General features: G+C 41.6%; 1 protein-coding gene across 2 annotated transcripts; it reads right to left on the reverse strand.

Annotated features, from left to right (window-relative positions):
- Positions 1-3,525: 3,525 nt before the first annotated feature.
- Positions 3,526-27,093, reverse strand: RP9 (RP9 pre-mRNA splicing factor). 2 transcript variants are annotated; one of them, XM_064290130.1, is made up of 6 exons: positions 16,438-16,596; positions 10,444-10,474; positions 9,160-9,289; positions 6,423-6,514; positions 4,684-4,745; positions 3,526-3,834 (listed from the first exon to the last, which is right to left on the reverse strand). In XM_064290130.1, exons 1-6 carry the CDS (start codon positions 16,587-16,589, stop codon positions 3,636-3,638), a joined length of 666 nt encoding a protein of 221 aa, XP_064146200.1. In that variant the 5' UTR covers positions 16,590-16,596; the 3' UTR covers positions 3,526-3,635. The 2 variants fall into 2 exon arrangements, with proteins under 2 accessions (XP_064146200.1, XP_064146201.1); XM_064290131.1 differs by lacking the exons at positions 6,423-6,514; positions 16,438-16,596 and adding an exon at positions 26,891-27,093.
- Between the last annotated feature and the right edge of the window lie 89 nt (positions 27,094-27,182).

Here is a 27,182-nt window from a genome sequence, read left to right on the forward strand (position 1 = left end):
TATTCAGTTATGTAAAATAAAAAAACTATGGGTGTGATATGTTTGGTAATGCATTTTAAAAAAGATTTGAAAGGTTATACCAAACTACTATAAGTAGACCCCCTTTTCTCTTTTTACTCTATGGCTCTGAACTGTGAACTTGTTGAGCATGTATTATTATTTATAATTTTAAAACAATTTTTAAATGCTGATGGCAAGATAGCAGTAGACAGGAAGGAGTTTGCAGACATGAGTGAGATAGGATAATGAAGAGAGAAAGACACTTGAATAAGTGGGAGTAGACAATGATGATAATACAGTAATAGTAGCAGGAGCAGCTAACATTCATTTGGCACTTAAAATGTGCCACTTTCTGTTCTAAATGTTTTACAAGTATCAAGTCACTTAGTTCTCATAGTGACCCTATGAGGTAAATATTATCTCTGTTTTACAGTTAAGGAAATGGAAGTACAGGGAGATCAAGTAACTTGCCCAGTCTTTCGGCTAGTAAATGGTGCAGCAGGGATTGAAACCAGTCTGGATCCAGATCCCCTACTGCTGGCTGATAGTCAGGGTCCAAAGCATAGGTGGATTGGCTTGACAGGAAGAGGGAAACCTGCTTAAACCGCTGTATTAGTTTTCTATCCGCTGTGTAACAAACTACTACACACTTAGAGTGGTTTAAAACAACAGCCATTTATTATCTTAGAAATTTGTGCAGGCTCAACTGGGTTTCTTGCTTAGTGTCTCACAAGGTTAAAATCAAGGTGTAGGCAGGGCTGGGCTGTTATCTGGAATCTGTTGAGAAAAATACACTTCTAAGGTTATTGAGGTTGCTTGGCAGAATTCAGTTTCTTATGGCTGTAGGCCTGAGGTCCCCATTTCATTGCTGGCTGTCAGCCAGAGGCTAAGTCTCAGCTCTTACAGGACGTCACATTCCTTGTCAGGTGGGCTCTTTATCTTTAAAGCTCACAACGGCATGTTAAATCTTTCTCATGATTGGACTCTTTCTGACTTGCTCTTTTGCCACCAGCCAGAGAAAACTCTGGTTTTAAAAGGGCTCATGTGATTTAGTTAAGACCACACAGATACTCTCCTTTCGGTGAGGTCAACTGTGGTGTAATATAATCATGGAGTAAAATTCATAATATTAACAGGCCTGGAGATTAGGAAGAGGAGCCCTGGTAGCGCAGTGGTTAAGCACTAGGCTGCTAATTGGAAGGTTGGCTGTTCGAACCTATCAGCTATTCCTTGGGAGAAAGGTATGGCAGTCTGCTTCCTTAAAAATTCACAGCCTCGGAAATCCTATGGGGCAGTTCTACTCTGTCCTATGCTATGAGTTGAAATTTACTCGAAGGGACTGGGTTATGTTTTGGGGAATTAGGAGGTGAAATCTTGGAGGCCGATTTATAATTCCAACCACCACAACCATGTCGGTGTCGGGTTGGTCGGAGTCTTGGCGAAGGGAGGCCTGAGGGCTTATGTTGCTCTCCAGGATCGGAGTGGAGAGTACTGAGCCCGAGGGAAGAGTTTTGAGGATTGAAGAAGGTTTGGATAGATGATTAGAAAACTGGTTTGCTTGTCAGCTTTATGGGGTCAGTTGAGTTTGGAGATGATGAATTCATATGGCCACCAATCTACACGGCAGAGAGATTTTCTCCAAACGTCTGGATTTAGGAGCAGAGAGCGAAGAGTTTGGCTTGAAGTTCTTATGTGTTAGCTGAGCAAAAGGACCACTGGTCAAGGGTGATGACAGGCAGAAGAGATGGACCATGGAATGTAGGCCAGAAACAGAAAACAGATAAAATTGGAGTGAGGGGGAAGGGAGATTACTTACAAGGGGATGGTCAGATTCCAGTTAAGGCAGTAAGTGGAGAAAGGCTTCAGTTAGAGGTTAAAGAAATAGAGCAGTAGTTTCCCAAGTGTGGTCCCCAGACCAGCTGCATCAGCATCGTATGGGGAACTTGTTGAAAATGCAAATTCCTAGGCCCAGACATACTGACTCAGAAACTGTGGGAGTGGGACCAGTAATTTGTATTTTAACAAGCCTTCCAGATGACTTTCATGTTCCAAAAGTTTGAGAATCAGTGATTCAGATTTTTCTTCACTGTAGCAGAACATGTTTATAACACAACATGGTTCCAGAGGGAATGGTAGAAAAGTTTTGGAAGAACAAGAGAGGCTCGGACTAGGTAGGATACAGAGATTTACGGGAGAGGACAAATGGCCTGAGGGGCTACGTCTTGCCTGCTGGGTCAGGATGACAAGACATAACCGAATGAACTTAAGGTTTTCAGAAATAAGTCCTGACAATTCCAGTCTCTGGACCGACTGTGTTCCTGAGGTAGCACAGCAAGAGCAAGACTGGGGGAGTTTTTACTGATAAGTTGGAGAAGGTGTCAACCTGGGCCTGGATTGGTTATTCTTTAAAGAGGGGTGACTCCAACCCTTGGGAAATGAGGCAGGAAATGGGAGTAGTAAATTCCTAGGATTCTGACCAGGTGCTGAAAGCAGCAACAGTCCCTGCTAAATAACGAGGGACACGTGCTTATAAGCAAGAACCAGCTCTACTTTGGCTCAGGGGAGAACTGACTTACAGTCTCCTGGCTCCAGGCACCAACTCTCACCTGCTGAGCTACATCTGCTGTGGCAAAGTCAGAGCTTGAATAGCACAGGTGATGTGCTCTGCCAACTGGAAGTGAGGGATGTATTTAAACTGTGGGTAGCTGACCCAGTTCAGTAATACTTACAGTTTTATAATTTTTCTCAATCACTCTTGGAAAATCTTGGGACTCTGGCAGTAAGGTCCAAGCACGTTCAATAGTGTGGAGGCACACAAGATTTCTCATTGTTATTACAAGACATGCACCCCCTCAAAATTATTTTGAGCCAATTATGCCAGGTGTTTTTAAAAAGACCTTTGGTATGTGGCAAGGCCCAATGTGCTTTATATTACGTTACACTCTTGGGTTAACAACAATAATGTGCGGACAAATGTGTAAAGTATGCTACCATTTGCATAAAAAAGGAGAAAAAAACCCTTGTATTTGTGGTACATAAAATATTTCTGGAAGACTTCACCAGAAACTGATATTGGTAGCCATTGGGGTAGAGAACTGTGTTGCCAGGAGAGAGAGAAAAAAGGAAGATTTTTCATGATTAAACCTTATGTACCTTTTTAATTTGGACCATGTGAGTGTATTATTATTCAAACATAAAATTAAAAAAAATTTTTTTAAATAAATAAAATAATCAGCTTTTATTATCCTCAACATCAGAGAAAACATAAAATTTGTGGGAATTAACTAGCCTCACTAAGGCAGGGGAAAGCCACAGAAGAGCTTCCTCAGGGATTCCGAGAGTCCTGCCACCCTGGAGGAGGCCTTACAAGTGAATCACAAACTTCAGTGGTCAGCCGAAAGGAGGACACTGAATCAGCCTTCTGACTGGAATCAGTCACTGTCCAGAACTAGCACCTGAAGAGACAACTCCCTCTCCTGTGGGTGGCATCCTTAGTGGAAGGCAGGTGAGAATTCACAGCCTTGATGTCTCTTGGTTTCTCTCTCTCCCATGTCTTCTCCAATTGCTTCTTCCTCTGTTCTTTGGCCACAATGTTTAATTTTTGAGAAGAAAACGTTGAACAAGTCAAGTCCTTGTCAGTCTGAGTCTGAACTCTCATTTGACTTGGAAGACTTGTGCTTTCGTTTTTTCTTCTTTTTCTTTTCTTTCTTTCTTTTCTTATGCTTTTCTTTCTTCTTCTTTTTCTTGTGTTTCTCTTTACATTCTGAGGAACTGGAGCTGCTGCCATCTTCATCCGAGGTGGAATCCTCCAGTAACTGTTTTAACTGCTGTATCCTAAACATATAAAATTGGTCAAAGAACCATGCTTTTTAAATTTTAAACATTTTCTTTTTTAGGACGTAAGAGCAGTGTTGAGGTAAAAAAAAAAAAATGTCATCACTAAACATAGTACTTAATTTATTTTTGCGTATTTTGCCATTTTTGTCCATATGCATGCCTCCTTCACATGACAAACCTGTGTTCAAGCTGTTTTATATTCTTTTCATGTTCCTAACTACTTCTGCATGTTCCGATAGTCCTTACAATTAAAACTTCTAACAGATGCCCAATTTCCTAAGTCCTTCTCTCATTGCTCAATTTTATAATAGATAATATACCTCTTCAATAATTACAAAAACTTCTAACAGATGCCCAATTTCCTAAGTCCTTCTCTCATTGCTCAATTTTATAATAGATAATATACCTCTTCAATAATTACAACCCAATGCAAACAATTGAAAAATACCCCCCCCCCATTTTTTCACCCTATCTTCAGTTCTAAGAATTAACAAAAACTCAGATCCTTAAAGACATCGGAGAAAATAAACTAAGTCACAGGAAAGATAATCAGATGTACAATAGAACCCGCCACAAGAAGGAGGGTGGCCAGTGTCAGCTGTCAGTGGTGTGTCTGGGCTGGGCCAAGTCCACTGCACTAAGCTAACCCAAGGAGAACGAGGCTTGCATGCTCTTTGCCACACACGACTCCTTCCTCACACACAGCGTCTTCACTGATTACTCTTATTCTCCAAATATTTCAAATTAGGGAACCATGTTTACTAAACCATTTCCTAGTATTGGACAGTTATTTCCAATTTTATATAATTTAAAAATTTGAGTATACTGTTATCAGGATGACCTCACCTTACATCCTTTTCATGTCTTTTATTCTCTCGTATGATGTCATACATGGGATCTTCATGTGCCTTGGGGGTCAGAGAAAGTTGAGGTTTGATTAGGCCTCACAGACCGTTAGTTAAAAACTAAATCCTTATTTTACTGAAACTGGTTAGTTTTTTCTCATTTGATGTAGCATGATGTTCAAAATGTTCTATTCGTTTCTAAGGGTCACCATCACAGCAAGCTCAGTGAGGCTGTAAAAAGGATTTTCTGATTATAAAAATACAGCAAATTAAGTATCCTTTATAAGAAAATAACTACATAAACCATGGCACAGTCATACTATGAAATACTACTCAGGGTTACTAGTAAAGTAGTAATTTGTTTTATGTGGATATTAATAAGCAAAACAACTGAGTTTCAAAATGATATATAAGAATGATTCATTTTAGGTACACAAAAATACATATAAGTACCTATCAAACTGCTTACTGCAAACTCCCTTTGGGGAGGGAGGCAAGATTGGGCTCGGTGGTTTAGTTTTCTTTAATAAGGTAAATGTATTTTTGTATTATTTGTATAACTTAAAATGACTTAAATGAATAGTATGTGAATTATCTCACTAAAAAAAGATGTTAACTGTACAAATTTTAGATATTACAGAAAAAAATTTAAAAAAATCTATTATTTTAACACCCAAGGATAACTACTACTAACATTTTAGTGTTTTTCTCTCAGTCGGTATTCATAATTTATGAAAAATTTTAATCATATTATATATACTAAGTTACTCTTTTTTTCACTTATGTTTTCATAAACATTTTTCCATGACATTACATATTCTTCTAGAACATAATTCTTAGAGACTATATAATTTCTGTTATAGTAATTTATACTAGTATGTTGGACATCTGTTTCCTGTTTTTCTTTAGTTTCTATTTTTTCAGCAACATAAATAATTCTTAAAGTTACCTTATACATACATAAAAATTTCTGCATGCTGATATTCTACTATATTCTTAGGATATATTTTTAATATTGGGATTTCTGAATTAAAAAATATGAATATGTTTAAATATTTTGGCGTTTATCATCAAAGCATCTTCTATAGTAGCTATAAAAACTGACATTTCATCTAGTAGTGCTTGATTCAGAATTATTTTTTGTTTTTAAAATGAAAACACAATATTTAAAATGTCTTAAAACTCTTAAGCAATGTCTGTAGACCCTAGTTTGCTATATGCTTATAACTTGAATATATCCAGACAGCAGCGTTTTTAATTTGGCAGAAGCATATACTGAGCAGTGAATTAATACTAGTAAAGTGAGGAAGTGACAGATTTATCTTACCATCATCTAATGAGAATATGTAAGTTATATACACAGTTCTAGCTTATAATAGAAAGACATCTAATCATTAGGTTAAAACTGCGAAAATCCTAATTTTAGTGATGAAATAGGATTCTTTATGTAATAAATTTGAAAAGTGATAGAAAAGAAAACAATATGTGCTTCAGAAAAAAGAATTACTGTCCCAAAACATAAGTAAATAACACTTTAAAAAGAAGTTAGGTTTCTTTGGTAAAGAACTAATCTGTCAAACAAATGCCATTTAATACAGATGGCCATTAACATCAGGTGCTTTGGCCAGAAGGCTTCTGGGAATGTATTTTCTGTGAACCTTCAGTTCACTGACGACTGTTGATTGATCAACATTCACCATCTCTGATCAATGTAAATTGAGAGTGTGGGGTTTTACTTACTACTCTGAACTGTTCTAACTTTTGGTTGCCTTTGATAAAGAAAGGGCATTCTTTGTCGCCTGTTCGGTGACCATACCGTTTACAACGCCAACCTAAAAACAAAGAAAAAGGAAAATATTTCTGTTATTTTCCATTAAACTCCAATTATAAAAGCAAATGGAATCAATGGATGAACCACATAGGATCTCCGAAAAATAGAAGGAAACTAACTGCTTCCTAAGCATCTTTTAATCTTGGAGTCTCAGAAATGACTATTGCATCAACAAGCACTACTGAGCAATCGCATTTTTTAAATGTGTGTCTTACTGTATTTTTCAAAGAGTAAATCTTTTTCATTTATCAAATGGTATGTCCTCATTTATAAATTAGACACTAGAGCAAATAGCATCTTTCTCGGGCTGAGTCAACCACTGTACTAATCCCTTACCTTTAACTAAACGAAAATCACAGGTTCTCTTAGAATGTCAGTGACATAGAACCTTAATACGACTTGATCTGCTGCACAAGAAAACTGTCCTATTTAAAGAGTTTTATTATTAGAAGCACCAGAAGGCCCTGATGAGGAGCTGGGGAGACACAAGAAAAGTGCAGGTATATATCCCAGGGCAACAGAAGGAAACATACATGTTCCTGGAATTTCTGTGAGCATGAACTCACCTTTAGGCTGTTGAAATGGGGAAAAAAACAAGTAGTAGTAGGCAAAACAGGAATAGATGAGATTCTGTTACTTAACCTCTTTCACCTGCTTGCATATTCTCAGAACCATCTGGATTTGAGGCATATCAGGAAATTCTAAGTGAGACCCTGTATTTGGACATTAAGCAACTCCAATCAAGGAAATCAGGAAGCACAAAGAGGGACTATAGCTAAGATCTGCTAGTTTTGCTCCAAGCTGGCAGCTACTGAAAATATGTAGCGAAAGAAAAAGTTGATCCCTTTTTTTTTTGAGAGTTGGAAGGAGAATACCGTTGGAAGTCCACTATATGAATACGATTGCAAATGCAGAGGGGAGAAAACAACTTGTAAAATTTCAGAACACTGGGACAAACAGATGATCTTCTAAGCTTCTAGAAAGGAAAAATAAAAAACAAAAAGCAGTAACAACAAAACCAGGGTACACCAAAGGATCAGGAGTCTGAATTGCTTTGGATTACTCACCAGCAACTCTAGAAATAGAAGGTAATGGAGCAATGCCTTCAAAGTTCTAAAGGGAGATGATTTTTAACTGAGAATTCTATACCCTGGCAAATGGAAAATCTGTAAAATAGAGAGTTTCCAGAAAAAGAAGTTCTCAAAAAATTTTATCTCCCATAAACCCATTTCTTGGGAAGCTACCAGAGGATGTGCTTCACCGTAACAAGAGAACATAACAAAGAAGACATGAGATATAGGAAATGGACGATCCAGTGCAGGAGAGAGCCTAAGGGAAACCACAGAATCATGGTGACAGGAGATCCCTGGATAATTAGCATGGGAGCATCCATCTTCAGAAAGATGAAATTGATAGAGTACCTCAAGCACCTGAAGGTCTTGAACAAGTGATCACTACACAGAAAACAAGGCAATAACGACAAAAGCACAATGGTTAATTGCCGGGAAAACAAAACTTGCACAGTGCATGAAAAGAAATTTAATCAGTTTACTAGATTTTAAAGATTTTTTAAGCTAAATTATGATACAACTATTATCGGGAAAATGGGAGGAAGAGAACGTGTGTGGTGGGGGCAGAAAAAAGAGTTGAATTTTAATTTTCCATAGCAAGGTCACTATGAGTCTGAATCGACTCGACAGCAATGGGCTTGGGTTATAGCAAGAAGTCAAAAGATAATGACTAAACTCGAAAAATCAAGGAACAGGAATACAATCACGGTAAACATCAAGATAAGCGCCACCTTAAAAGAGGTTCAAGTATTTACCTTTGAGGTTAGGAGAATGGGGAAAAGGGGCTGCTATTTTAATTATGTACATGAATAATCTTTGTACAAATCAATGTTTTTAAAAAAGAGGCAGTATCCCTTCTTCAAATGCCATCTGAAATGCTCAGGGTGAAGGTGTTGCTGCTCTGATGGGGTGGGGGCTCCAGACCCACTCCTGTGGCGGACGCTCCTCTCACTCCGGTTACATGGATAAAAGTTCAAAGCAGGTACAAACCCATGGCCCTTGAGTTAATTCTGATGTACAGAAACCCTACAGGACAGAGTAGAAGTGCCCTGTAGGGTTTCCAAGGCGGTAAATCTTTATGGACACAGATTGCCACATCTTTCTCCCATGGAGTAGCACATGGGTTTGAACTGCCGACCTTTTGGTTAGCAGTTAAGCGCTTAACCACTGTGCCACCAGGGCTCCTCGAAGCATCCATAGAGGGTGATAACCTGGAATGATGCACTGAGGTATAACCCTAGGAGACCTGCATTGCAGTGTACTCCTTGCCTTCCCCACGGCACTGCTACCACAGAACATCCTTTGTGCTACAGGAACGTTACTGAAGATTGTACACCAAAGGCAGCTATGGAAAGACCGCTGGACTTGTAGTTGGGAGCTCTGGATTCAAAGCTTTGCTCTACCCATTATACCTTGGACAACTTACTAACATCTGTGAGTCTGCTTTCTTATCTATAAAATGGATCTTTAATAAGACTGTTTGAGAATGAAATAAATAAGGAAGTATGCATCATTAATCATGTTTTATAACTGTACATATGTTGGGTGGTGTTACTTGAAACTCTTCCACACTCACACTGCATAACTTTGACTTCTTTCCCCAGTGGCATCCACAGTCCTTTAGTAGGTGCGTGAGCCAGAAATTCCCTGGCATGTTCATTGCCTGGTACATCTGGTATACAGTCTTCTGGCTTAGTCTCATCTTCCTAAACAAGGGAAACAATGTGTAAACAATAACGCAAAAAAAGCACTGGAATTCTCTCCTGCCTGCTTTGGAATGCACTACTGCCTGACTTTCTCATGGGCTGCAGATCCTAATATCACTGTCAACTACCCTGTCAGAGAATTACAAAGACACAGACACGCTATATCTGACCCCCCCCAAAAAAAGGAAATAAATATACCAGAAGAACTACATTAGAAAAAATTACTAGTGTTCTTCACGTAGGAATGATCTGTGAGCTCCAAGCTCTGGTGTTAATTAGACTCTAAGATCACAAATGGTTTTTACTACCTTGAAATCTTTGTGGAATGTGGCAAAATTTAAGGAATTAAACAAGTTAGCTCTTCTGGAGTAATAAAAATAGCAATGTTATAAAAAAAATAGCTTATTATACCTTGAAGGCCCCTGTCACGTTTTTTATAGTCACACAAGCTGTGTCTTTGAAATGCATTTTCACCAATGAAGAGCTGCACTTATAACTAAGGTGCTATTTTTTTCTCCTGATTTTTTTTTTAAGTTTCCATGAATATTAAACTTATAATGGAAGAATGTGTTTTAAAAATTGATTTTTCTTTAAAGTTATCAAACAACTCCTTTGGCCTTTAGAAAAAAAAATAACTGCTATTTATTCTATCTAAGTCTCAAATGCACAGAAAGACATGGACACTCTGCCAGGATGCTGGAGCGGGGGTGCCTGCACTGGGGAGGCTGGGCTGGATAAGTGCTCGTCTCCTCAGACGCTCCTGCTCTCTGAACTGAGGATAACTCAGGACACCAGGAGTGACCGACAGGGCACAGGATGTACTGAGGGCTGAGTCGGCAAATCAGGCGAAATGAAAGAGCAGAGCTTTAAGATGCATTCGCACATGAGAGAGAAAGAAGGGGAGCAACTGCTAAGCAACACATGGGGGCCTGCACTGGTTCCTTGGGGAACAGAAATACTGCTGATTTAAGTTCTCATAATGGGACAGGCTGTGACAAAGCCAAAAATGTATGAATTGTCTGGCATCTGCAGGGAAGAAACAGGCTAATTAAAAAAGGAGGTTCAAAAGCCTTATGTGACTCTTCTGTACAACAAGCTACTAAGTTTGCACGGATGTCTAATGGAATAACCAAGAGTACAGAATTCATACTAACCTTGATAAGCCCAGGAGGAGGTTTTTCATAACTAGAAAGAAAAAAAAAATCCATCAACCATTTTAACAGGAACATAATAAATTTTAATGAGCAAAAGGCAGCTTCAGAACAAAATAAAAATATCCTCGGGAAAAAACTTAAAACTACATCACATCTAAAACAGTTAATACAACATGCGCCACAGTCACATATAAATAAGCTGATGTATCACCCTCTGCAGAGAGCTAGAACTTAAATTCATAGAAATACTAACTTGTTTTAGCAAAATAATTTTTTGGGGGGAAAAGGGAAAATACGAGAATACAAGGGAAATGTCAGGTAAAAGATGACCCGTGGGCTAATTAAAGACCTACGGGTATCTGGAAGGGAGTGCAGTGGTAGAGTCTAGGTAAATACCCAACAATCCATCCTCTGAACCACAAGAATTGTACAAACAACATATGGCCAACTAAATTGAGATCCAGATTCCTGAAAAATATGTAACTGTTCTTGCCAAGAATGAAAAGGGGTGTGATAGGACTGCACATTTGGAAATCTATTGTTATTAGCAATGGGATTTCCTAAAAAGTCCGTTTTACAACTTTTTGCACAAGTTTAAAGGAAGATGATCGTTTTTTTTTTCTCTAGGGTCAAACAACTAGTTTATTTACTATATTTAAAAGGGTAATCCTCAAAGTTTAAAGTAATATTCAACAACGAGATTAACAGATTTGGCAAAGGGGTGTGTTTATTGTGCCGTCTGGCTTTTGTGTTGTTGTAACAGCTGAGAAACCTGCGTTTATCTTTCTAGTTAATTCCTAGAATTAAAAAAAAAAAGGCCGTGGAGGCCCATTTTTTTGTACCATCTGTGAAGCCTTGCTGTTAAATCATTCAGAGTATAAATTGCTCTGAGCAGTACGTAGACTAAATTTAGGTAAGAGGGAGGAAACGTCTTTCCAAGGTATGGGGCAAGAAACCTTTATTTTGCCCAGTATTTTGAATTACTCTTTTTGAGTGCTGGGTGGCATTTCTTTTAGAAGTGGCCTTTTCCATGTAAGTATACTCCATTTCACAAAATTGTTCTTACAGTTGGTTCCTATAGGACTGGAAGGCAGAGATGAAACTGACACACGTGTATCATCTTTAGGTTTTGCCAAGCAGCCTAGGTGCTTTGGAAAGGGAAAAGGGAAGAAAGGGGAGAGGGAGAGGTGAGAGACAGCGCTAGCTCGGTAGAGCACAGGGGCTAGATTCAGATGCCTTCAGGGGCCCGGTAGGTATGGTTAAACAGATCAGTAGAGACAGAGAAAACTTCAAGAGGGCATGTCCAGCGTAAAAGGATTTTAATTCAACTTAAAAAACCACTGTGGGGGCTTCTCATTTAACATGGAAGACTGACCACCCAGACTCCCTTCCAAAAAAAACCCAACTTGTTGCTGCTGAGTCGATTCTGACTCTTGGCAACCGCACGTTACAGGGTAGAACTGCCCCATAGGATTTTTTTGGCTATAATCTTTATGGAAGCAGATCGCCAGGCCTTTCTTCTGTGAGGCCACTGCGTGGTTTCAAACCACCAATCTTTAGTAGCCAAGAGCAAACCATTTGCTCCACGCAGGGACCTCTTGAATGCCTTAGAATGACATTAAAGGAATTAAAAGTTAAGAAGTCCTTTTGAAGAAATTTAAAAATCCTGAGAGGAGATAAAAGCAGACAATAATTTCAACAAATTTGGGAAGACAGAGGAACGTGTAAGGAAGTAGTAACTGACTTCTTCAGGTAGAGGAAGTTACAACTCTTGGAAGATGAGGGTTGGGAATATGGACACTGAGTGGCTGAGATCACCAGTACTTTCCTCCTCCTCCAGGGCCAGAAGACTCTGCCTGTCCTGTCCTTGAAGGAAACTGCAGGTTTGGTCCTCTATGAAACATAACGGCACGGGCCCTAAACATGCAGGGTTACTGGCATAGCTGAAGAGGAGAAATAGGATAAACTCTGGCTGAAAACAGGTGTTGAATGTTAGTCTGAACACTAGGTTGCTCAGCTCTCTCCCTCCCTACTGTCCTGAGAACACAGACCACTGGGAGGCATTTATCTCTGGCCCCCAGGCCAGAGACTAGAAGCTTCTTCTTTAGAAAAACTAAACAGGCCCCAGAGAAAAATTCTGCCTACTGACTTGTGGAAGACTCTTGATAAAAAGAGATCACGATCTGATCTCCCTACAGCAAAATTTACCAGTCAACAAACCAGCACCTTCTGGTGTGCTCTCTTTCACCAAAAAAACTAAAACCAAACCCATTGCTATCGAGTCGATTCTGACTCATAGCAACCCTTTAGGACAGGGTAGATCTACCCCACAGGGTTTCCAAGGCTGTAATCTTTACAGAAGCAGGCTGTCACATCCTTCTTGCAAGGAATGGCTGGTGGGCTTGAACTGCTGACTTTTCCTTTAGCAGCCGAGCGCTTAACCCACTGTGCCCCTTCAAAACAGCTTTATACTGCTTCACTCTTAATTAGGAGAAATCCAAGGATTCCCACACAATAGAAAAAAACTTGAAATAAGACAAGATCAAAAGAAAAGGTAAACAAGAAACAGAGTTAATGAAGGGATTAGAAGAAAGCAACAACAAAAAAAGAAAAACTGAGTATCTTCAAAGAGAAGAGGAGTTATTTCATTGATGAAACAAGAAGGGAACGCTATAAAATAAGACTTCTCAGAACAAGAAAAAGCTCTTGAAAATACAGTAACTGAAAGTTACAAAAAGTGTGGTGGAAAGATTGGCAGATAAATCTTTCAGAAAGTAGAATAAAAGGACAAAGACACAGAAAATAGAAAAGGTAATTAGAGAACCAACAAAAAGTCCAAGAAAAAGAAAAAACCAAAATGGAGGGAGAAAATGAAAACACAAATTCACGTATGCATTTAATATACTCATGAAGTATCAAGAAAAAAAAAAAATGAAGTGAGAAAAGATCCACATCATCCTCAAATTCAGAAAACCAGGGATAAAGGAGACCTTGATTAAAGCTTCCAAAGGTGGGCTGAGGGAGTGCAGGTAACACATAAGATAAAGGCACTCAAGGCGGCATCAGACTCCTCAGCAATCCTGTAAGCTAGAAGGTGGCACGCCACCTTTGAAATTTGAGTGAAAATAACTTTTAACCTAAAATTCTAACCTAGCCAAATTACCTATCAAGTTTGAAGGGAGAATAAAGATGTCAAATCTGCAGACTCAAAACATCTGCCCCTATTGCACTCGTTCATAGGAAGTTACAGAATGTGCTTCAGAAAAATGAGGTAGTAAAGACAGAAAGGAAGAAGCCTTGGTGGTGCAGTGGTTAAACGCTCGGCTGCTAACTGACAGGCCAGCGATTCCGACATACCTACTGCTTTGCGGGAGGAAGGTGTGGTAGTCAGCTTCCACAAATATTACAGCCTTGAAAACCCTATGTGGCAGTTCTCCTCTGTCCTATAGCGTCACTATGAGTCGGAATAGACTCCATGGCAAAGAACAAAGAAAGAGAAAGACATGGGATCCAGGATATGGGATCCAGGACGGGAGAAGGGAGATGCAGTTCCAGCAGGGCTGCTGCATACCAGGCCTAGAAAGCAACCAGTGTGTACTGGAGAACAGGAGATTCTAGGTAAAAAATGAACTGACAGATTATCTACTAAGTAGTAAAATGTGGAAAGAGTGCTCTCAGCTTTTGGAGCTTTTAGGGAGAAAAAAAATAGCAGCTAGTAATAGAAAATTAAGCAAATGAAAAAAATGTAGGCTCTTATTAACTACTGGAAAAACAAGGGTTGTACTAGAAAGCAAGAGATCATAGAATATTATTTAGCTCGAAAGTGAGCAATAATACACAGTTATAATAATAACGTTAATACTATTGATTTAACAAAATTATTATAAGTTAGCTATGTTGGAAGGATAGAAGAGTAGGGAATGAAAACTAAACCCTTACCTACTATGACATGAAGTAATAATGTCTAAAATTGACTCAAGCAAGCTAACAAACTACGTAAGCATATAATTTAAAAATAAAGGAGTTAAATCCCAGACGCAGTACTAAGAGTTTGCTCATGGGAGCCCTGTTTTGGGTGGGGAGTTGGGGTGGCAGGGAGTGTGTGGGATGATAAGTGTCCAGCAGCAAACCACTATTTATTGAAATCAGCCTTTTAGTACTATTTGAGTTTTTTTAAGTACATGAAAATAGTGTGGTATGAATAAAATTTAATTATAAAAACAAAAAAGAGTCTGAACTAGCCAAACCATGCATGTCAACAGTCCTGCCAGTTTTAAATCTCTGTACTGGGAAAACCCCACTTGTCTGGGACTCAGACACCTGGGTTTGGCTCTCGGACTCCTAGTTTACAGGTCAGTGTATCATTGATCACGCTCCTGAACGGCTGAACCTCCATTTTCTCTCTGCAAAAGGAAGTTATAATCTCTCTCTTGTCTGTGAGCCACAAAATAAATGTGTGGTATTAACCACTGTCTGACCTCCTACTGGGGGCAGAGCAGGGCCTGCCTGAGCCTATGTCAGGGGAAGATATTTGAACGTCTCACTTGCACAGGAGGCTGAGAGAGCCACAGAGTGCCTTGAAGCCTTCAGGGCTGACCATTAACAGTTTCCACCAATGCAGGACGGCATCCCGCAAGCACTGCCTTGCAGAGGTAGGAAGTCATTCAGCTCTCAGGCCACCCAGAAAAGAGCAGGCCAGGTCCCAAGAAAGGAATGCATTTTGCATGAAAACATCCAGGTTAATTATGAGGATGTTAACCCTTTGAGGACCTGCTCCTTACATGAGCAACCTAGCATAAGTACCTATAAGGAGCTGAAACAGATGAATTATTTGTTGAATAACTCAGTGAACTTGACACTTAGAAATGTTTGAATTCTACAGCTAATTATAGGATCACAGAATCTCGGAAAAGAACCTGGTCCAACCTCCCACCTGGTCTGTTAATCTCCTTTACATCTCCTTCTCCCAGTGGTTATCTGGAATCTCCTTGAACCCTCTGGCTGAAAACAAACTGAACCTTTAGGACAGAGTGACCCTTTAGGACATATTAGAACTGTCCCATAGGGTTTCCAAGGAGCAGCTGGTGGATTCGACCTGTGGACCTTTTGGTTAGCAGCCTGAGCTCTTTACTAGGCCAGCAGGGCTCCAGGGTGGGGGAGCATAGTGCTTCGGAAATCAGGCCATGCTGACCACGACAAGTATAGGACTCTAACCCTAAGTTCTCCATGTTTAGTTGGAATTGGCCTCACTATAGCTTCCATCTGGGATGCTGGCTGGTAAAAATTCTCAGGCCTAGAGAGAACAAGTCTACACTCTTAGGGACAACTCTCTGCCTAGTCCCTCACCCCAATCTATATTTTTTGCTTCCTCACCACTAACATCACACGACTGGGTTTTCTCTTCCATTTTTAACAGCAGAGGATGAAAAGGAGGCAGTTTTCCCCCATTTCATAGTGGACCCTTTGAACTGAAACCTGAAATGACCAAAGGGCTCAGCCGAACTTCTGATTTATTCAGTCCATAAATACTCATTGAGCGTCTAATAATGCCAAAACTAAACACAAAACTGGCAGCACAAGGACTAAAAAACTGTCCTCAGGAAGAGCCAAACCCACCGCTCCACGTGCACCTCGGAGGAGCCGCCCGGGGTGGAGCCTCCATTTCCCCCTCCCAGGCCGAGGTCGGGCGCCGAGGACGCCGAGGGAAGGGAACCTTTCTCTCCACCGAGGACGAAAGGTGAAAGGTGAAGTCAAAGGGCCGCGACACCCGGGCACCAGTAAACGGCGGCTGGGTTACCGCTGGGGTCCGACGGGGAGAGCGAGGGTGAGACTGCAAGGGGAACAGGCGGGCGGCCGGGCCCACCCGCCCACCCGCAGGGGTCCCCGAGGACCCCCACCTAACGCACCAACACGGAGCCCGGGCGACCCCCAGGCCCCACGCGGGAAGCCGACTGCAGGCCCGGATTCCTTCCAGAAGGTCGGGCGGGGACTCACAAGGACTCCAGGTGCTTGAGCTGCTGCAGCTGCTGCGCGTCGTGGCGCCGCCGTTTCTGCTCCCGGCGCCGCTGCAGCTCCTGCTCGGGCGGCTCCCGTGGCCGCCGCGCGCCCCCAGCCGCCGCGTCGTCGCGCCCCGGCCGAGAGGACATCGCGGCCTGCGCGGCGCTCGGCGGCCCCTCCAGGAGGCGCGGCTGAAGCGGCGGCAGCGGCGATGAAGACGGCACTTCCTTCGCACGGCGCCCGTTCGGCCCCGCAGCGCCCCCTCCCGCCGCCGTCCCGCGGCCCGCCCGGGCAGATGCCGGCCACTCAGCCGAGGCCGCGCGACCCCCCGCCTCCCCGGCAGGCCGGCCCAGCCGCCTCCCCGCGGCGGAGCCCCCAAGTCCCTGCCCTGAACGTCCGGCGCCCCCCGCCGCCCGGCCCGCTTGTCCCGGAGGTCGGTGTGCGACCCCTGGCGGCGGCCCAGAACGGCATTCGCAGCCCGCGGGCCCCGGAGCCCTTCCCAGCGCGCCTGGGCCTACCTGTCCCGCCACACCCACTTCTTTGAGCCGGTACTGCAGCTTTCTGGACACCCAGCCCTGGAAGGGGAGGGGAAGGAACCCTGTTCATAATCTCCAGCGGCCACACACACAGGAGCAGCTCAATCAATACCTGTTAGTAGGATTCATTCATTTTTGGAAGAAAGCAGTATTCACCATATAGATTCTTCAATTTTCCAGAATGTGGGAACTACAGTTAAAACACAGCCAACGTACATTGTACTTCGACAAGCTTTGGGTGCTGGCAACCAAAATAGAAGCTAACTGAGGACTTACTATGTGCCAGTCCTGGAATCTTCAGAAACTTTATAAGTACTATTACTACTCATATTTATCATCCATATTTTATAGAGGAGGAGAAGGCCTAGAGAGTTAAGTGATGGAGCCAGGATTCAAAGGTGTAACTTAACTAGGTCGTATTTATAAAATGTACCTGATTTGTGGATTTAACATGATAAAAACTTTGAAATAATGCTTTAACTTCAAATAATGTTTTATCTTTTAAATAGTGGATGAAACCACAAAAAGTAAAAATAACAGCATAGGGAAAATAATTAGCCTCGAAATGTCACATTCAACATGGTTAATATCTTTATGAGGAGCTCATTCAAATTTATTGGAGAATATCTACATAGACAAACACAATAAGGCTATGAACAGACATAGCAAGTTACACTGAGGTGTTCCAGAACTTGGAAATACAATTTCCCTCTGAGAGTGAAGCCAGGAATAATCAGTGCATGAAGGGAGGATCCAGCCGTTCATGGAAGTTACATGAGCCATACAGTCTAGATGAACTATATAGTCTTGGGAAGATGTGATTGAAAGGAAAAGAAAATGTAACTTCATTTCAGAAGATAGTCTACAGAATCAAGAAAAGGAGAGGGGGGAAAAAAATCAGGCATCATGTCCAGCGTTGTCCAGCGGTGACACAAACACACGAGTGTTCTGGTCACTAGAGAAATGTGCACTATTTGGAGAAAGGGGTAAAATTGACTAGACTTGTCCACAACTTAAGGAGATACCTTTCAGGACTAGCCAAGTCTGTGTGCTCTGATTCCACTCTCATATAGCAACATTCTCATGGCCATATCTCATATCCTGATATGACGAGAAAGGTGTTCTGGTTGTGTTTGAGTACCAGGATTACTGGAACAGTGGGTTCCTACTAAAAATTAGCAACAACATTGTCATTCATAAGTTAGTCTCTGGTGACTGTAATTATTGTGGCAGATTGTATTTTCCAAAATAGTTGCAATAATATTTCCCATCCCACTTATTCTTCTACAATGTGACCTTGACACTCCTCCCATGGAGAGGTGGAGTCTACAATCCTTCCTTTGAATCTGGCCCACACTTAGTGACTTGCTCATAACCAGCTGAAAGCAGAAGTAATGCTGCATGATCTCTGAGGCTAGATCAGAAAAGGTCATATAACTTCTACCTGATTTTCTTGGATATTCGTTCCTGAATCCTTTAGGGTCAAGGTAAACTGTTCAACTGCCTTGAGGCCACCATGCTGTGAGGAAGCCCAAATTAACCCATGGAGAGAGATTACATGGAAAATCCCAGACACGAAATAAAGACAAAGATGCCAGGCCAGTTCCCAGCTGCCTAACTCCCCCACCTCCCATTGCAGGAAAGAGCTCCAGTCAGAGCTGATAAGCCCTTCCTGAATTCCTGATCCACAGAAACTGAGATAAAAAAATGCTCATTGTTTCACGCCATTAGGTTTGGGGTGGCTGTTACGCCTGTGAAGCCAAGGACCAGATCCTGAACAATGGTGTCCCCTTTGCAGCTACTGGGTAGACAGATGACTTCCCTAACATCTCTATTTCCTTGCTCTTCAGCCTTAACACAGAAATGCAAATTACAGTAAGATTAATGTACAAAATCACATCTGTTGAACGACAACATTTTAATCTTCAATTATTATACCCAATAATGACGACGCAGTAGTGCAATTGTTATATTCACATATTGTTGGCATATTTTGGGAATGAAGATATTTATATCTTTCCAGCTAATAGCTTTCATCCCTTAGGATAATCTAAAAGGAGAAAGAATTTATATACGCAAAGATTATTGTCTTAGTTACCTGTTGTTAGGTGCTGTTGAGTTGGCTCTGACTCATAGCAACCCTACAGGATAGAGTAGAACTGCCCCATAGGGTTTGCAAAGAGTGGCTGGTGGATTTGAACTGTTGACCTTCTGGTTGGCAGCTGAGCCCTTAACTGCTATGCTACCAGGGCTCCTACAGGATTCTTAGTGCTGGTATACCAGAAATACCACAAGTAGATGGCTTTAACAAAGACATTTATTCTCTCAGTCTAGGAGGCTATAAGTCCGAATTCAGGGCACCAGCTCCAGGGTAAGGCTTTCTCTGTTTTGTGAAAAGTGTCTTTGTCATCAATCTTCCCCTGGTCTAGAAGGTTCTCAGGGCAGGGAGCCCAGGTCCAAAGGACATGCTATTCTCCTGGCTCTTGTTTCTAGGTGGTATGAGGTCCCCTCTCCTTTCTGCTTGATTCTCTTTTATATCTCAAAAGAGACTGACTTAAGAGACAACCTAATCCTATAGATTGGGTCCTGCCTCATTAACATAACTGCCTCTGATCCTGCCTCATTAATATCATAGGGGTTAGGATTTAAAACACAGGATAATCACATCAGATCACAAAATGGTGGACAACTGCACAATACTGGGAATCATGGCCTAGTCAAGTTGACACACATTTTTGGGGGACACAATTCAATCCATAACATTCTGGCCTTTGGCCCCCCCAAAATTCATCCTTGCCACATGTAAAACACATTCACCCCGTCATATCATCCCAAAAGTCTTAAATCAACTCCAAGTCCAAATTCCATCCTGGCGCAAAATTCCTTTTTATCTCTGAGATCTAGAATACAAGTTACCTGCTTCCAAAGTACAATGGTGGAACAGGCACAAGGCAGATATTCCCATTACAAATCAGAGAAATTGGAGGGGAAGAAGTGATAACAGGTACCAAACAAGTCATCGGAACACATTACATTAGCTCTCAAGGCTTGAAAATTATCCTCTGTTCTCAGAGACCATTTAGGCAATGCCTCTGACCTCCAGATTCTGGGTATCAGCCACACTGTCCTGATTCTGGGTGGAGGCCCCTTGGCCCTGGGCTTCAGCTCTGACTTCCAGGTCCACTGGGGCAGCAACTCTGTTCCCTCGGATCTGGGCAGCTACGTTCTCCTAGTCCACCTGAGATGCAACCCTAACCCCTCGGCCCCAGCAGGCCCTGTTCTTCTGTACCTTGGACATGGCAGCCCTGCCCTCTCAGCTTTGGGCAGTGGATCCGGCCCATCGCCCTGGTAGTTGTGAATGGCAGCCCCATACTCTGGAACCGAGTTGGTAAAGATCTCTTTAAAACCTAGGAGACCGTGGCCCCATCCTTTGAGGCCTCAGAAGTTGTAGCCCTACCCTTTGAGACTGAGGCAGCTCTGCTTCCTGTGTTCCTTGTCTCTTCAGCTTCTGCTTCCAGGTTCCTTGGCCTCTCAGCCCCTCAGGCCCTTTGGCCTGCCCTGCATCTGCCCTGCTGAGACAAGTGTTCCAAAGCTCTTTAGCTCTACAAATAAGTACCTGGAGGCACCCCACTCCACTAATAAACCTTGACCACAAGGCGCTCAGCTCTCTTGCTCCATGAGTCGGCAATCCTAGCTTCTGATAAGTGCCTAGAGGCACTCCACTCTACCAGGAAGCCTTCTACACTAAGGCATTCAACTCTCTCCATCTGTGGGTTGGCTCCTGGGTTGTCTTGCACCAGTCTCCTGGTTCTACTGCCACTGTTACTCTGCTCTTCTTCTTGCCATCTGCACTGTCTCCAGTGTTACAGCTCTCCTCACTTCCTTCTAAGTCCTCATCAGAATGGTCTTTGATGTCTCTTCAAGGCAATCTAGGCCCTTACTATTACCCATTACCCACTGCTGTTGAGTCAATGCTAACTCATAGTGACCCTATAGGACAGAATAGAACTGCCCCGTAGGATTTCCAAAGAGCGCCCAGTGGATTTGAACAGCCAACCCTTTGTTTAGCAGCCATAGTACTTAACCACTATGCCACCAGGGTTTCCACCACTATTAGGCACTTTAAAACTCTTCCAACCTCTACCCGTTACTCAATTCCAAAATCACTTCCACACTGTGGTTATCTGCTAGAGCAGCATCCCACTCTCGGTACGAAATTCTGTCTTAGTTATCTAGTGCTGCTATAAGAGAAATACTACAAGTGGAAGGCAAACAAAAATTTATTCTTTCACAGTCTAGGAGGCTAGAAGTCCACAAATTCAGGGTGCCAGCTCCTGGGGAATGCTTTCTATCTCTGTCATTTCTAGGGGAAGGTCCTTGTCATCAGTCTTCCCCTGGTTTAGAAGCTTCTCAGTGCAGGGACCTCACACCACCAAGAAAGTGCTAGGAGTGGAGCGTGGCCTTTGGGCCCAGGGTCCCTGTGCTAAGAAGCTCCTAAACCAGGGGAAGATTGATGGCAAGGACTTTCTCCTAGAACTGACAGACAAAGCATTCCCCCGGAGCTGGCACCCTGAATTCAGACTTCTAGCCTCCTAGATTGTCAGAGGACAAATTTCTGTTTGTTAAAAGCCATCTACTTGTGGTATTTCTGTGATAGCAGCACTAGAAAACTAAGACAGATATTTATTGCAGCAATATTTATAAACTAGAATTAACAAATACCTAAAATTTGGGGAATGCTTGAGTAAATATGGACCATATCCTGATGGAATATTATGGAGTCATTAAATATCATAAATCCATAACAATACTGACATAAAATACTAAGTAAAAAGGTGGAATACCAAAATACACAGAATTGTTGTTGTTGTTTTTAGTTGCCATTGAGTTGCCTCTGATTCATAGTGACATTATGAATAACAGAATGAAATGCTGCCTGGTCCTGTGCCATCTTCATGATTGTTGCTATGTTTGAGTCCATTGTTTTGGCCACTGAGTCAATCCATTTCACCAAGGGCTTCCCTTGCCTTTGCTGACCCTCCACTTTACCAAACATGGATTTTCTTTTCTAGTGATTGGTCTTTCCTGATGACATGTCCAAAGTAAGCAAGCTAAAGTCTTGCTATCCTGGCTTCTGTCTAGGATTAAATTTCTAAAAATATCAATGAATTAAACACACTGGAAAACTGAATATAAAACAAATATACATCATTGCTTTAGGGTAGTGGATTAGGGGTATTTATCTTGTAAATTTATTTAAAAATACAGCATTTTGTTTATACTGAAAAATTTTTAAAGAACAAAAGTGAATATACTTTATTTCTATAAAAACATAAAAATACAATCTAGTCACTCATCATTTTAGAAGTTGTGACAGGCAATAGAGGTGAAAATGAAATTTTAATACCTGTAGATTGGCTCATTCAACACCCACTCCAGTCCTAGTTTAGCTAGGTTAGAAAGATAAAAACATTTTTCAGACTCCCTTGTAGCCTATGTTCTACATGTGACCCAGGTTCTACCAAGCAAAAGTACCCCCAAGGGACTAAGAGGTGGCAGCTGCATGGCTGATGTTGGCAAGCACAGAGGTGCTGTCTTGTTCTTTTGGGCAACGGTGAAAGTTTCCAACGTCCAGTCCCTCAAATCCTAACGTTCTAGTGGAGATGGCATCGGCAGTGGTTTTCCATGGAACAGCCCCACAGTGACTAGGTGTTTCTCCTGGCTGCACCACCCTGGCTGCATTTTTCCTGGGGCTCCCAGAGATTCAGTGAGCTACCTAATTTCCTTTAAACTAGCTGGAGTTTCTGTTTAGCTAGAGTACATCCCGTTGTCTATGACTAAGAACTCTGTCAGATGACATTTGGTTGCAAAGTTAGTTTTTTAAATCAATCTTCTTAGATTTCCTGATGCTAAAGGGAAAAGAAAAATGATAGTGTAATTCACTATTTGAAGGAGCCCTGGTGGTGCAATGGTTAAGTGCTCAGCTGCTAACCAAAAGGCTGGCGGTTCGAATCCACCAATCGTTCCTTGGGAGCAAAGACCTGGAGATGTGCTCCCCTAAGGATTTCAGCCTAGAAAACCCTATGGGGAAGTTCTACTGTGTCATACAGGGTCACTAGGACTCAGAACCAACTTGACAGCAAACAACTCACTATTTAGAAATATAAGGTTTCCTCTTAATACACTGTAACCTTCAACAGTATCACCTGTAGGGAGGTGCAGTGCTTGAGTCTCATCTGCTCAGGCATCTGAGTGGTGGAATCCCTGGTCCCAATCTGTGTCTGGGCCAAGGCTGCTGGTGGCATTCCACGTTTCAGCATGTCTGGCTGACTTCTGAGGTGGACCCTCCAGGACCCTGGCCAAGAATCCACCCTAAGAGCAGTGGGCATCAGCTGTGGAAAATAAACTTTTCAGGCCACAAATGGGAAAAAACTTAGGTTTTCCAGCAAATAGTGTTCTTCATACTATACCACACTGTAACTGACAAAGGTTGAATCTGACATCACAGTTTGCAGAAACTTCCCTGGTCCCAGGAATTTTTAAAAATAAGCAGTTGTATTTCTTACATGGTTGTACTATTAATAACTCAAGACAATTTTCACTTATTTCAAATACAATATTTTATTTTATTCTATTATAGAACTTTTATCCTAATTACAACAGTGATATATGGCAATGCATAAAAACTGGAAAACAGAAAAATGCAAAGGAAAATTTATTCACTCACAAGTCCACATAATAGCCACTGTTAATATTTTAGTGAAAATATTTCTAATATTTTTTTCCAAGTTTTGTCTTTATAAAATTGATGTCAAATGGCGTATGGTGTTTTAGATGTTTCTTCATCTATAAGTATATCAGAAACATTTTTTCAAATAAAAAATATTCCAATAACTTGAATGTTAATGGTTGAATAATATTTTTTTCCTAATTTGCTTCAGCTCCTATTATTGGCAATCCATGTAATTTCCATTTTTCTTTTATAATCCATGTGTGATGGTTTAATAATACCAAAGTATTAAGAACTAAGGGTTTTGATGATTTTCATGACAGTCTTCTTTTATCTTTAACAAATGTAATAATTCAGAATTATACTTTCTATTGGGAATGTGGATTGGTGGTAAAAAACAGGATATTTGAAGTCTAAGGTAGAATCTAGTGAAAAAAGCAAGAACAAAAACAAAAATTTCAAGGCTGGTGACTGACAGGATATTATCCCTACACTGAATCTGAAAGTAAAAAAGAAAAAAAAAAATCAAAGTTAACAAAAAAACCCAAAACCAAACAATTGGCATTATGTTGTGAAGTTAAATATTTGAATACTCTATAAACTAGCAAATCCACTCTAAGTATATACTAAAGATAACACTTAGAACATGTGTATCAGGAGATATATACCAGCAGTTTTACAGCAGCACTGCTTCCATTAGGAATAAAGGCAAACAGAAACCAGAAATTGTTCAAAATGCTCCCAAAGAGGATTCTAACAGTCAAGGGTGGTCGTTAGGAAAGGGGCTCAGGAATCCACAGAAGGCGTGGCCCCATGAAGTGGAAAGGTGGCTATGGCCTTTGGTTTTTAGTAATGATAAAAGCCTGGGTGAGAAGATGGGGGTTTTCCAAAGAATGCTGGAACCAGCTTTGGTCAGTATTCTTGTGAGCTATTTTCATGAGGGTTTTTTTTTTCTTAAACAGTGAAACAAATTTACACTTAGAGAAAAGTAGTAAGACCAGTACAATGGACTCTCCTCCCCACCACAGCAGAGTAGGTGGCCAACGTGATATTACATCATCCCTGAAAACTTAGGTGTGCATTTCATGAAAACAAAAATTCTCCTACATAACTCAATTGTTAGGTGCCATCCTGTCAGTTCCGACTCATAGCAACCCTATGCACAACGGAACGAAACGCTGCCCGGTGCCACACCATCCTTACTACGTTGTTATGCTTGAGCCAATTGTTGCAGCCACTGTGTCAGTCCATTTCATTGAAGGTCTTCCTCTTTTTCGCTGACCCTCTACTTTATCAAGCATGATGTCCTTCTCTAGGAAGTGATCCCTCCTGATAACATGTCCAAAGTACATGACACGAAGTCTTGCCATGCTTGCTTCTAAGGAGCACTCTGGCTATACTTCTTCCAAGGCAGATCTGCTCGTTCTTCTGCCAGTCCATGTAAACTCAATATTCTTGGCCAATGCCATAATTCAAAAGCATCAATTCTTCGGTCTTCCTTATTTGTAGTTCAGCTTTCATGTGCATATGAGGCGAATGAAAATATCATGGCATCTTAGTCCTCAAAGTGACAGCTTCGCTTTTCAACATTTTAAAGAGGTCTTTTGCAGCAGATTTGCCCAATGCAATGTGTTGTTTGATTTCCTGACTGCTGCTTCCATGGGCACTGACTATGGATCCAAGTAAAATGAAATCCTTCACGACTTTAATATTTTCTTCATTTATAGTGATGCTGCTTATTGGTCCAGTTATAAGGATTTTCATTTTCTTTATGTTGAGGTGTAATCCATACTGAAGGCTGTAGTCTTTGATCTTCATCAGTAAGTGCTTCAACTCCTCTTGGATTTCAGCAAGCAGGATTGTATCATCTGCATATCGCAGGTCATTAGTGAGTCTCCCACCAACCCTTGATGCTTCTTTCTTCATATAGTCCAGCTTCTCGGATTCTTTGCTCAACATACAGATTGAATAAGTATGGTGAAAGGATACAACCCTCATGTACACCACTCCTGACTTTAAACCACGCCATATTCCCTCGTTCTGTTCAAACAGCTGTGTCTTGGTCTATGTACAGGTTCCTTATGTGCATAATTAAGTGTTCTGGAATTGCCATTCTTTCCAATGTTATCCATAATTTGTTATGATCCACACAGTTGAATGCCTTTGCATAGTCACTAAAACACAGGTAAACAACTTTCTGGTATTCTCTGCTTTCAGCCATGATCCACCTGACATAAGCAATGATATCCTTATTCCACATCCTCTTCTGAATCCAAGTTGAATTTCTGGCAGCTCCTTGTTGATGTACTGCTGCAACCATTTGTGATTTATCTTCAGAAAAATTCTACTTGCATGTGATATTAATGATATTGTTTGATAATTTCCACAGCCTGTTAGATCCCTTTGCTTTGGAATGGACACAGTTATGGATCTCTTCTATTAAAATCAGGAAGTTAACATTAATACCTTACTGTCATCTTGAGACCCCTCTTAAGTTTTGCCAAATATTCCCATTCTCTGGAACAGCACCTCAGCCTTTCCTTTCACGACCTTGATACCTTTGGAGATTACGGGTTGATTGTTGTGCAAAATAACCCTCAGTTTAGGTTTATCCAATGTTTCCTCATGATTGGAATGAACTCACCCATCTTTGGCAGAAGTATCACAGAAGGGATGTTGTGGTCTTCCAATGAGAATACTCTCAAGTGCCGATGGGTTGATGACCTCAATCAGGCACTCTTCTCTTTCATTTTAAAGTGGAATTTAGGCAAAATGTATATTGTTTTGCGGCCTGGACAGGTCGTGTTGGGAACAGATACGGGTCTGAGAGAGACGTGCAATAGAGAAAAATGTGATCATTCCGCCCCAGCTGGGCTATGGGGAGGCTGGTATGGTTAAAAGGTGTTTGGTGCACATTCACCATCTGAATTTTGTGGTTTTTAGAATGTCATATTTAGAACCACAATATACTTTTTAAATTTAAAACCAACAGTTCGTAGTTTTAAATTTTTAAAGTATCTACCTTTTTTGTTTTAAAGACCCGTGTGAATTCAGGGTAGCATGTTAACGCTCCAATGCTTTATTGAGATAGAAGAGATTTAGGTGCAATAAACCTTGGATCTTCAAACCCACGTGTGGGAAACGATCCTTAAGCGCTCCAGGCGCGCTGAGCCTTCACACTCACCATCTCGATGATCTTCGTCTTCCGCCGCCCCGTCTTCCTCTTCAAGGTGAATATATACTGGACCAGCACCACCCCCACCACCAGGGAGCAGACGCTGACGTTCGCCACCCCGCCGATCCTCGCCAAGGCCGCCCGGTCCACGGACAGGGCCTTCCTTCGCCTCCAGACCACGAAAATAAGAAACCATCGGCAGCGGCTGCGAGGCTCAGATGCGCTTCGCCAGAAAGGGCGCCGCAGAGAAGCCGCAAACGCCCCGCCCCTCTGTGGCTCTCCGCGAGCCCCGCCCCTGCTG

Source organism: Loxodonta africana, chromosome 8, assembly GCF_030014295.1.
Source record: "Loxodonta africana isolate mLoxAfr1 chromosome 8, mLoxAfr1.hap2, whole genome shotgun sequence".
Taxonomy (NCBI): Eukaryota; Metazoa; Chordata; class Mammalia; order Proboscidea; family Elephantidae; genus Loxodonta; species Loxodonta africana.